Source organism: Sinocyclocheilus anshuiensis, unplaced genomic scaffold (genome assembly GCF_001515605.1).
Source record: "Sinocyclocheilus anshuiensis isolate Anshui unplaced genomic scaffold, SAMN03320099.WGS_v1.1 scaffold1896, whole genome shotgun sequence".
NCBI classification, from domain to species: domain Eukaryota; kingdom Metazoa; phylum Chordata; class Actinopteri; order Cypriniformes; family Cyprinidae; genus Sinocyclocheilus; species Sinocyclocheilus anshuiensis.
The window spans coordinates 62,844-75,487 of NW_015558694.1; the positions used below are offsets into that span (position 1 = coordinate 62,844).

Below are 12,644 nucleotides of genomic sequence, written 5' to 3' on the forward strand. Positions count from 1 at the left end.
GTGTTGAGTTACTAAAGCTGCACTGGACAAATGCAGAGACATTGTAAGGATGACGAGACGACTGCTAGTATCTCATGGCTCTCATATGGAGGCTGTATAGGGATGGAGATCTAGTCCAGCCTGAAAAATGCAGTTTTCAGTGATTTGGGCTAAAGAAACATAAAGAAAAGAAATCAATAATTCAACAATAATGTTATTTTGGAAATAATCTATAAGAATGCAAAGCATTTGTCGTTTAGGGTTAGTCTGTAGTCATTATAAATGGCCTTTATTCAGTGTGTGTCACTGTCGTCTTTTAACTGAAGTGAACTGGAGGAATAAAGTGATTTACACACACATCAGCAGAACATGAAGCACGCCGCTGGTGATGATCCTCTCAGATCTAAAGGGAGAGATTACACTGACAAACTGGCAATGTAAGGTGGAAATTGTGTTATTCTGTATATAGTTTTCTTCTTGCGTTCCCTGATTCTGTTCTACACAGATGATTAGAAACGACCTCCTTGACCTCTTTATCGTCTCCCTGCTTCTTCCTCTTTACTGATATGAATTATTTATGATGCATTACTGTATTACATCTATGAGGAAGGCTGTGAAGTGCCAGCATTTGCAGACGGATCACAGGGAATAATGGAGGAGCTGGTATAGATGATATAGACACGTGTTTGTAATGGTGCCGCAGTCTGTCATGAGACCTGGAAGGAGGCGTGAAACCTTGCCACGATGCTTATTTAATGCACATTTGCGTTTCCAATGACGGCTCTGGGTTCAGAGCATGCATGCACTCAAATCCTGTCTGGAGAAAGAAACACAATCCTCTGAGGACAGCTTTCACTGGCAGCTTCAACAGTATAGATTGCTGTCTTTCTCACTGCCTTTTTCCTGTTTTTCTATTTCCTCTCTGTTTGTGGTGTTGAATAATTCATTGATGACGCTCTGTTTGGCCGACTGATGACGGCAGTGCAATTCCTCTGTAGTAAAGACTGTAAAACATTTATAACTCATATATATGCTATCAGAAAAGGATGATATTCCATAAACACTTCACAAAACTCACATACTGCGAGAGGAACAGGTAAAATATTTTAGATGTGAATAATTAGTTTCCATCTGAGTTTTCTGTCTGTGTTTACTGCTTCTGTCAAAGATATGCCTCAGTCTGATCATATTTAATATGCATATATATCTGTACCATTGTATATTAAGTGCTGTAAAACTTTTTTTTTAATAAAGTAGTTTTTATAGAACTATAATAAAACTTTAATTCATTTTAAAATCATTCTGACTCCCATAAAATATGCCTGACAGCTGTGTTCATCAGAATGTAATGTGCCGTGTTGCTGTGAAATCACCAACAGCCTACAGTTACACTAATGAACAATATGATTTGCTGGGAGAATTGGTTATCATTAAAGAATTTAAATATTTATAGGACTGCCTTTCATTATATTGCTGTTTTACAGCACGTCTTACTCGTTGCAAAACCACTGAAATGCTTCTCATCTTGTGGTTTATTGCTTTATTTTAAATACTATGAAAGACTCAAGCCCATATATTAGATGTTTCATTGCTCCCAAAATTATATTTAAGAATTTCAAATAAGAACGTACTAAACATGTTACATTTGAAATTGATCAAAGTTATTAAAAGCAGCCATGTGGTCAATCAGTCTCTATTGCATTTATGAAATTTACTGAAGTCAAACCTGAAGGGAGTCCAAAGATCCCACATCGTTCCTGTACGCGCAATTCACGTTAGCCGTGGTTCATGAGCGGGATTATGCTAATTCAGAATGAGTGTGTATGTGACTGAATTAACATGCACAAGCTTAATTAACAAAAATTTGATTTACGATGCGAATACGAATTTGAGAAGAATTTTCGGGAAGGTCCAGGAATTTACTCAATTATTGAAGAAAGTTTCTTTACTCAAAACATGCCTTAATTACATAACTTTATTCTCATAACATTGTGAATCTATTCTCAAAATCTGATTTTAATGTGGCACTAATACATGTGTATATGTATAAAAGTGAAAGCTAATCGAGGTGTTCAGAGCTGTGTGTTGGAGCAGGGCTGGAACTGAAGCAGCTCTCCAGGAGATTCCTGCTCTACAGAAATGCTTTTCTTCATCTCCCCCTGCCGTTCTCTCACATGCATTACTCTTGGCCAGCAGTAATGACTGTAGACAAGCACATCTTTGTTCATTCACCAGCTCATGTTTAGCACTCAGTGGGCCTCATGCATCAAACACCAGCACAATCAGTGCGTTTCTGTGAAAATCATGAATAAATCCATTCATGTGTAAACTGTTACACTGAATTGAGTACAATTTATATACACGGAAATTAAGTTTGCTTGTGTTTAATGAATGAGGCTCATGTGTCAGTTTATTTGTGTCTATTTGTGTCCTTTAAATGTCAGATATGACTTGTTTATAAATGTATCCCGTCACAGTGAGTTAATATGAAGAACTGCAGGATAGATCGTGTTGTTCTTAAACAGCAGCAGAACTATCAGTAAGAGTCAGGTGTGGTAAAGCTTGTGCTGTTCCTGACTGTGTGCATCATCTGTCGCTCTGAAGAATCACATAAACCAGCGTCTGTACATGGGTTATGTAGTCACGTATGTAACCTGCTCCGTCACGGTTTGATCTGATGGCTGTAGAAATACGTTTGTGACCAGATTCATTTCACACAGCTGAGAACAGGCTTGGTTTCATCTGCGCACATTTTCAGTGTTGAAAACAACAAACGTTAAGCGCAAACACCATTTGTGTATTAGTTTACGTTGCTCTGTTAAAATGCAAAGCATAATGAATGAGTAATTAAATTGATTTACTGACACAGCTCCATGGCTTGTATTAATGGTAATTTTCAGGGACATTTATGTTCCACTGTAATTAGATGTGCATTTATAGAAAATGAACAACGTAGAGCAGGATCGTAGCACATTACACAAGAATGAAAAACAGGGCCTTAAATCAGACTCCACAGACTAAACCTGCAGCTCAAATGTGCTGAAACAACATGCGGTTATTCATTTCACACGCGAACAAGGTGTTTATAGACCGTTATACCATGGTCTGTCTGAATACTTGATTCTGATTGGTTGGCAGGTATGCATTAAAACCCTTTTATTAGTCCTTATGTGAAACAAAGTCTTAATCAGCATTTTTGTCTTGTTTTCCAGAATAAATAAGTTAATTTAAAAAAATCCTGAAAACAATATACATTGACTTCATAACATGTTTTCAGAGAATATATCATGACGTTTATTTGTCTTGCCCACTGGCAAATAGTTTGTCTTGTTTTTAAGAAATGTTTTGTGGAAAAAAATACAGATTAATAAAATCAAGTTTTGTACTATACACAGTGAAAATAAACCAGTTCAACCATAACCATATGCTTCAGAATATGATAATCAGGGATTAATGTCATTATAATTAATGAATAAGGTTTTCTTCCCGCTGTGTTCTAGATTGATCTGTATGCTCAAAGCGACCTGAAGAAAGGCCTGCAGCTCTTCGGGACTGAAGGAAACATCGGCCTGACCAACGCCTGGAGCATCGTCCAAACCGACGTACGTCACTGCATTCCTGTCTGTAGTTAGGATTATTTCCCAAGAACCAGAGGTGTAGCACTGTAAGATATGATTGAGTGTCTTGAAGGAAGGACATGTGACGATGGTGTGTGTGTGTGTGCGTGTGTGTGTGTGTGTGTGTGTGCATTTGTGTGTCTCTGTGTCTTTCTGTCTGTGTGTGCGTCTGTGTCTCTCTGTGTGTGTGTGTTTGTTTGTGTCTCTCTCTGTGTGTGTGTGTGTGCGATAACTGCGGTCTGGAGAATCCTGGCACCTGGTGGACGGCTGTAAGTCAGCTTTAGTCTCTAAAGAGCTCATCAAATGGTTTGGCACACACTGTTTTCTCTGCTGTGTTGGTGTATTCTCCGAGTGAACAGGCGGTTTGGGCAGGACAGACTGAGTCTCTGTAAGTGTGACAGTGTCCAGCTCTCTCTGAAGTGACTGATCGCTGTGGTTTGTGTCGACAGCCGTGTTATGAGCGAGTGAAGGGCTGGCTGCAGGAGAATCTGGTGGCTCTGTGGATCTTTGCTTTGTGTACGGCTCTAACACAGGTACTGAACGCTCACATCACAACACTCAACACATAAGAGCTCAGCGATGGTCAGCATTGACATGTGTTTGCAGATCCTGGGGCTGGTGTTCTCCATGACCATATTCTGTCACGCTGTGAAAGTGGAGACCTTCTACGCATAGAGACGCGGCCGAGAGCAGAACCGGACCAAACGCACCTGCATCTCTGCCTCTTCATCGCGGTAGCCATCACTCACAACCTTTTGCTCACACTGCTATTTGCGACATGATTTTATAATCCAGATCAACTGAAAGAATGAAAATGGCTCTTTGTGAATATTTAATGGACAGTTTCTTTTTTTTCCTGTTTTGTCCATTTGTGAAGAAAATATAGCAATTTTAAAGGGGTCATATGATGCGATTTCAATTTTTCCTTTCTCTTTGGAGTGCTACAAGCTGTTGGTGCATAAAGAAGATCTGTAAAGTTGCAAAGACTATTTGTAAAAATCGAGCGTTTCAGAAAGGCGGGGCATAGAGGAGAAACAATAATGTACAGTATGTGGAAAATAATGTGTTTTGAACCTCAAACCACAAACACATTTCATTACACCAAATACACAAAATAATGTTCTTTTTAGCAGCATCATATGACCCCTTTAAAGAGGGACACCAGTAACTAATGTCATAATTTTATATTTGTATAATTTCATATTAATACGTATTAAATGAATAACCGCTGTTTATATTTATTCAGAGCAAATTCTCAATAGATTAAAAAAGATATTTAGATCACATTTTTGTATATATGACTTATTTGACATCTTTAAAGCAAAAAGTAATAAAACAGACATTTTAGTTGAGCAAATGAAGTACTTGCAGTATGTAGAAAGCAGCAGAAGTCTGTTCAGCAGAGCCGATTCAGTAAAAGAGCAAAAGCACAGTTTTTAACGTTATTGCATCGACTGTGGCCTGAAGAACTGATGTCTGTGCCACCAACACAGAATAAAACATCCACACAAACAGATCCACCACAAACTCACGGTCGAGTCTCAAATATCTTCATTTTGAACACTGTTTGTATAGTTTTATCATTTTGAACCTAACAAGCTCCTTTTTATGAAATATGTTGCTTGAAAATGATGGAAGCGTTTAGCTGAATTCAATTTGAGATGAAAAATGTAAAATGTCAATGTATTCCTGTATTTGAATTTACATTTCCTATACCTATGGGAAATAATGGGAATAAATATGTACTAAATTTGGAAGAACCAAATACATTTATGTGATTTGCATTTCCAACACTACTGCTAACATTAAATATAAAACTGAATGTGTTACGATAGATTTCATTTGTGAATGCAGTAAGGACAGCTAAACTATTGTTCAAATGGATTTACAGTCATAATTGAAGTGGTTTTTCATGAATATTTCAGGAAGAATGTAACAGAATTCAGTGATTTAGAGAATCCAGCGTGACTATGAACTGCACACCTGTCAATCACTGCATCAAGGCGGAGCTTCGTTTACTTGCAGTCAGAATATTTACAGTCACAAGCTGCCATTTGTGAATTAAGGTTTCAGGACAGACGTCTCGTTCAGGACTGCTTCAGCCGGGTCTGCGGCCAGTCGACAAACATCAGAGTCACAATAATTCACTGCATGGACAAACAGATTCATTCTCCTCCGTTTTTCCTTTCTCTAGCCCGTCTATCTGTGAAGCTGCTTCTGCAATCACTAAATCAGCTAATGAGGTTTAGAACTCAGGCAGATGCATCTTTATGTTTGGATCAGCAGAACTGGGAGAGTTGGATGTTGTGTACGTTAACAGTGGAATATCCTAAAGGTGTTTAGATGATCACATGAATGAGGTCTAATACATGACTACTGACTAATAAAATTAAGTCCAGGTACCTTTTCTTGCTGAAGGTGTGTGTGTTCTCATTCACACTGGAATCAGGATGGAGCAGTTTCTCATAGATAATCGTGTCCACTTCGTTCATGAATCCTCAATACAGCTCTGAAGAAGAAGAGCGGTCCTCAGGGTTAGGGGTAACGCAAAATACATAATCAGATTACTCCTTCAAGTAACTGTAAAGTAATGCATTACTTTTACATTTACAAGAAAATATCAGAGTTACTTTCTTAAATAAGTAATGCAAGATATGCGTTTTCACATTTATTCACTGACAGCTCTCCTGTCTCTGTGTTGAGAGAAATTGGGAGTGACTGAGACTTATTCATTTCATTTTTTTGATATGAAAGGGCCCTTACAGTTGCCAAAAATATAACGTTTTTGGTTTTGTTTTTCTGTTATTAAAAATAAATAAGCAAGCCCAGCTCAGGTGTAAGAAAGTAACGCAACGCATTACTCGCCACAGAAAGTAACCAAGTAACACAATTTGTTAGTTTTTTATGCAGTAACACAGTACTGTAATGCATTAACTATCCTGCATAATATACATCAGAACATCAGCAGCCATGATTAACAAACTGAACGTTATAATAGTTTCTTGAGCAATGATGCATGTTATAAATATTTTCAATGTTATAATGAAGTTCATGTATTTACCTGGTCTGAAGCTCACTGATGATCAGCACGATTACAGAAGACCTGCTCAAGATGAAAATATTCGCTGTATGAGTGCGCTGATCTATCTATCTATCTATCTATATATATATATCTCTATATATAGTGTTCTCTATTATAGATCAGTGGTATGATGGCAGGAATCAGAGGTTGTGTGCCGCATCTTGCTTGACAGAACAGGAGTCCATCATCATACTCATGGCTGGTCCGTGTTGAACCGAAGACATTTCCCAGATCTTTCCCAAAACCATCAAGATTTCCAAAGACCAAAGTGTTCAACGCTCTGGGTCAAAATAACTAACAGAAGTTATCACTGCAGGTATTTCATCGAGGTTGGTTGTGTTCTGCAGGATGATGATGAGGAGAGTGATCTTCTTTCACAAACACATAGAGAGAGAGAGACAGCGTTCTGCAGAGGAGCAGAAACCATGGCCTACAACAATCTCAAATGAAAACTTCCCAAACCACGCAGCAGCACGTCTAATTACTGAATGCCTTGACATTACACTAGATCTGTGTTTCTCAACCCTGCTCCTGGAGAAACGCCAACAGCACACATTTCCCTAATTACTCTTCCTAATTAAACACACCTGATTCAGCTCCTCTGCTCGTTATTAGAGACCTGAAATGGATGGGTCACAGTATAGAAACACAAAACCTGAACTAGATTCCCGATCCAAGTGTAACTCATCTGCTTCCTCAAACATGAAACACACACTCAAACTCTCTCTCATCACTTATTTCAATCTGTCAGTTTTGAGCCTGGAACATCCCTGACAAACCAGGACTGAACTGTCCATCTGTAGACAGAAAATAAATGATGGCAAGAAGACCTCACATAAAAATAAATAAATAAAAAATCTGGATTACAGTGAAATTACAGGCCTTTCCTGTTCGGATTTTACAACTCTGTTGCCATGACGAGACCACTTTAATTCACACAATACACATTTTGACAAAAACATTTACTTAAATCAATGGCTGATCCTATGGTTTAATAATCACAAAATAAAGTTTTATTAACTTAAATCACAAGAGCTGACATTAAGCACAATGTTGTTTAATGTATTAATGACTTGTATATTACTATATTAGATGGATCAGGACAGATGTGATGATCAGACGGCTTTCTGCTGAACTGTCTATTACACTCTCCTGCTTCCCATAATAAAGTCATGCACACTCAAATCAATATTTCATGTCCATTTATTTATTAATGAAGTAAGCAGTCATGTAATATGCAGGATAATGCACAGTGCGGCTCTGATTTGAGCTCTTATATCAGCCTGTCTGGGTTTATCGCACATTAGCGCTACACAGGAGAGGAGAAAATACGACTGAATTCATCTCTTCTGTATGTAATGTGCTGCTTTTATTAAAAGACCCCCCACACACACACACTAGATAAAACACAACGGGCCCAAAATACTGAAGGAAACTTTATTAAAATAAATGACCAAACAGAGAGACACCACAATGACAAACGCTTCACTAAAACTATTGCGGATCAGTGCTGGCAGAATCCGAATCGGCTCCTCCATCCAGCAGACAGTGATCTTCACCTCGATGCTCACAGGACAAGCAAATGAAGAAGAGGTGAGCGCGGCTGTGCATGCGTGAGCGTGAGACTGAACACACACACACACACACACACACTCTGATGTATGTATAGTTATGCACAGATGCGTGACGCTCGCGGTTAGTGGATCCGCGTCAGCTCCTCCACGATTTTAATAACCTCGTCCACCGTCGCCTCGCGCTTCATCCCGCTGCCGTCATCGATCTACAACACAAACACATGAACACGTGTGAATGTGAAGACAGATGAAGCTTACGCACGCGCACTCAAGTATTCAGGAAAGCATTTGAGATGCTCAACCTGCATCTGTGTGGAAATAAAGCATCGTATGCATCACAACTCATATTAGAGGGGTATTAGGGTATTTTTATTAAAACAGCTTTTTTGTTGAAATAATCTTTTCAATTAAAATCATAATCCTTTGGTGAACATGTATCTTTAGCTCCGTGTCTCCCAGCCCTGTTTCTGGAGGCGTCTGAATCCAGTGATCGCATCACTTCCTGTCGCCTGACACGCCTTCATCTGATGGATTTATGAGCAGCGCAGATGTACTGCTGTGTTTAAGTCCTGGACGTTCATCATTATGGTGTCAGGTGTGTTTAAGTTGCTCGGTTAGAGCATTATAAACGTGTATCTTTTAACTCTACTTCTATGAAATGAGGAATTAATACACGTCATGTGTTTGCTTTGTTTTTATTCATATTAACTGACAAATATTCTGCATATCGAATCATTAGGCCTATATTATTGCCTATAGGCGACTCACAAACTCAAATCCAGAGTTTCCCATCCATAACTCATAAACACCATCTTTACCACTATGACATGGAACACACCTATGATATCCCACAATCCTTTACGTGTGATTAGGCTGAGCTGAATGAACAAAAATGGCAGTTGGCAGTCAGTTTGCGTACAGATGCTGTTTTTTGCTTTTTTAAAAACTTTTAATGTCTATAGTGAGAAATCAGTATTGTGGTAATGATTCAATAATCGCCTGACAAATCCATTTTAAACTCTTCCTAATCAAACACGCCTGATTGAGACGGGTCAAGATGAGCCCAGACGCATACGGTCAGCGCCGCTTTAACTACACATCACCATATAATACGATGAGCGAGTCGTGAGCGCAAGCATTCATCAGGAGCGATTTTTTACATCATCAGAGTAGCCATGAATGAAGCAGCAGGAAAGCAGTGATGTGAGGAGATCACCTGCAGTGTGCTGACCACCTCCTGCATCTTAGCTCGACCCAGATCCAAGAAGCTCTCGATCAGATCTCCGTCAATGAATCCTGTGGCCTGCTCAGTCTTGCGCTCGGTGTGGAAGGACCTCCAGGTGGCGCTAGTCAAGGACTTCAACAGGTCAGAAAAGACTGTTAAATCACACACACAAGCACACGTCTCTGACCGCTGCTGAAGGATATAAGCTGTGCTCGATCTTGCCGACGCTCTTGATGACTTTGTTGAGTCGGTTCTGTAGATCCAGCAGTAAACTGTACCAGCCCTCCGACAGCGACGTCACCAAACCTCAAACACAGAGCAAACGCACATTTACACACAACCAACATCACAGTAATGATATGAAGGTAGAGTTTAATTCTCTGGAAATCCTACAAATGAAAGCTGCTTTAGATTCTTCAGAATGAGTCTGATATGAGTGCAGAAGCGGCTCCACGCCTCACGCCTGACAAACCGCTCTTAATCACGATGTATTCCTCTTCTGGAGACGTCTGTAAATCAGTCCTCACAGACACACCCAGACACTTCCCATCTGTGCTCATGTCAGCACGAGGCAGGCACATTAGTAACGTCCCGATCTCACGGCTGTGACTCTAAAAGTGTTTGAGGTACAGCAGAGTGAAGGGAGAAGCAGCTCACCAATCATGCCGTTGACTGTGCCGAACAGCACCGAGCCCTGTGTCGGCGTCGAGCTCTCGCCCAGATTCTGCAGCACCAGAGATCCGTGTGAAAACACGTTGACAAACTCTCCCAGGTGGAACAGACCCACCTCCTGCAGGTGCTGCCGCTCCTCGTCTGTAGTCGCCGCGCTGGAGGACACACGCAACCCAACAATCATTCACTGCCCTTAAGGTGCATCACATCAGTGAAGAAAACAGACCCTTTATCTGTTATCAACAGTGCAGTGATACACGAAGCACAGCTTCAGAGGTCACGCTCAATCCAAGCAGCTTTCTGCTGGTCAAACTCCAGTTATCAACCGGAAGTGAAATCTGTCATCCTCATGCGAAACTCATTATCGCTGGATTCCTACTGAGCTATGATTTCACTGATCCTTCAGACGCCCAGTCCTTCCTCCAGCAACCTGCCAATCACATGAAACAATCCTCAATCCATTACCTGTCCTTCTGGCAGACGAACAGGTTGAAAGCGTTCTCCGCTCCGAGGAAGTTGTCATCATCCAGGATTTCAACAGCACTCATCCAGTTGGGATTGAAATCACGAGCAATCTAATGGAAGGAAAACAGCGAGAGGAAATTAAGAACTGCTTTCTTACAACTTGAAACGACGCATGAATCCCAGAATTCCCGGCGGCAGCGGTCACCTCCTCGAAGCTGCCCTCCATGGGTTTGTAGGCCAGCAGCAGCACGGAGCGCATCAGGTCACCCACCAGGATGAAGTCAGACGTCACGCCTGCACACACACTCCAGCTGACAGCGCTCACACTTACCCTCAAATGTGTGCTGATCCACCACCAGCAGACTGTGCACCTCCACCTCCTCTCCAAACGACGTCTCGTGAGGAGAAGTGCTGCTGGGAAACAGCTTACTGGAGCTGACGCTGCTGGAGAGCGCCTGAGCGCGCGCACACACACACACACACACATCTCAGTGCATCTGACACACCACACACTCACACACACATCTCAGTGCATCTGCTTCATGAGGAGGAAGCTGAAGTGTTTAACACACACAGACACACTCACTCGCACACACACACTCGCACACACTCTCTCACACTCTCACACATACATACACTCTCTCTCTCACACACACACACACACACACACACTCTCACACACAGACACACACACATACACACACACTCTCACTCTCACACACACACACACACACACCTGTGTGCTGGCGCTGGGCCGCACGGCTGCTGTTGTCCCGCTGGTGTCCTGCATTTCTACTCTACTGGACAAAACTCCGAAACACTGAGACACCTCCTGATAGCAGATCCGCCTGCAACGACACACACGAGCACTGAAGCACAGACAGCACCAGAGCGACTGAGTTGCTGATTAATCACTAAATATTCACGCTTCAGATGGCAATAGCCAATTTTGGTTTTATTTGGCCTTTACAATGTGTCATTAGATTACTCAGTGGAGGTTTAACCCTCAGAGAGCCACTAAATAAAACTGATGGGCTGGATTTATTAGAAAGAGTGGCACTGCAAAAAAAGACAACTTTAACATACGATCATGTGTTTGTAGTGCACATCATCTATACTTTAAAAGTAAACGCTCCAATTCTAATGACATTATACTCGAGCATATGAATGGTGCGTGTTTAGTGAGCAAGAAACAAAGACTGATGATTTTATAGACAGTGCTTTTGCTCTCATAATTACACAATGAGAAGCTTCATCTAATAAATTGACATTGACATTCCTAGTTCTTTCCAGTAAAGCTCAGAGACTGCAGTCTGGATGTGTTCCTGTCGGAGGACACACACTCACTTGGGCGACTCGTAGAGAGGAACGGTTCGGATGTGGAGCTTCTGGATCTCATCGATAGTGCCGATGGTCAGAGTGCTGTTGTTGGCCAGAGCCAGACTGTGACAGAAGGAAGAGGAAATCAAAGTCACCGCTCCATCTTTCACTACAGATGTGTTCGCTGATAAGAACAGGCCTGATCTTTCTCGTGTCGTACCTGTCGGGGTATCCCTCAGAGTTGAGTGGGCACATGTAGTTGACCTCCTTCAGGTTGACGTTAGAGAAGACCAGTTTGTGGTTGCTGGAGTAGATGACGGTGGGCCGGTCGGAGCAGGCGAACACATTAGATGTGGAGAGCGAGCGGAAGGTGCGCAGAACCGTGGGCTGAGTGCCCAGAGTCACCTTCTTACGCTCACTCAAAACCCCTGCACAGAATGACACACACGCCACATCAGACACTTCCTGTTGGATCGGTTCTTGAAAATTAAGAGATTAGGGTGTGAATCTGAATTGAATTAGAATTTTGCAACAGAACATATAAATGTATTACTTCATTCAATCTCTGTAGTATTTCTTACCTGAATAAAAAGAGTTAGATCTGCCTGAAAAACTTGAACCACTGTTTATTTGATTTGATTTGTTCTACTGTATTTATTTGTGCTATTGCTTGTAATTTACTGTGAGAGTGAGTGAGTGAGTGTGTGTGA

At 41.2% G+C, this 12,644-nt stretch overlaps 2 protein-coding genes and 1 long non-coding RNA gene across 3 annotated transcripts in view; 1 reads left to right on the top strand and 2 right to left on the bottom strand.

Annotated features, from left to right (window-relative positions):
* Positions 1-4,490, top strand: part of LOC107681356 (tetraspanin-4) — a 32,260-nt gene extending 27,770 nt beyond the window's left edge. The window contains 4 exon segments of the mRNA XM_074186980.1: positions 3,480-3,649; positions 3,802-3,865; positions 4,046-4,129; positions 4,203-4,490. Of these exon segments, the coding sequence (XP_074043081.1) occupies positions 3,480-3,649; positions 3,802-3,865; positions 4,046-4,129; positions 4,203-4,271 (387 nt within the window). The 3' untranslated portion in view covers positions 4,272-4,490.
* A 1,016-nt stretch (positions 4,491-5,506) lies between these two features.
* LOC107681357 (uncharacterized) lies at positions 5,507-6,782 on the bottom strand. The gene is made up of 3 exons (XR_001633245.1): positions 6,658-6,782; positions 6,000-6,105; positions 5,507-5,925 (listed from the first exon to the last, which is right to left on the bottom strand). It is a non-coding gene; the product is annotated as an uncharacterized LOC107681357 (long non-coding RNA).
* Positions 6,783-8,101: 1,319 nt separating this feature from the next.
* The window catches only part of LOC107681355 (DNA damage-binding protein 1-like), a 29,730-nt gene continuing 25,187 nt past the window's right edge, over positions 8,102-12,644 (bottom strand). The window contains 10 exon segments of the mRNA XM_016477631.1: positions 8,102-8,458; positions 9,469-9,609; positions 9,656-9,783; positions 10,135-10,304; positions 10,615-10,724; positions 10,820-10,895; positions 10,897-11,069; positions 11,351-11,462; positions 11,962-12,057; positions 12,155-12,362. Of these exon segments, the coding sequence (XP_016333117.1) occupies positions 8,375-8,458; positions 9,469-9,609; positions 9,656-9,783; positions 10,135-10,304; positions 10,615-10,724; positions 10,820-10,895; positions 10,897-11,069; positions 11,351-11,462; positions 11,962-12,057; positions 12,155-12,362 (1,298 nt within the window). The 3' untranslated portion in view covers positions 8,102-8,374.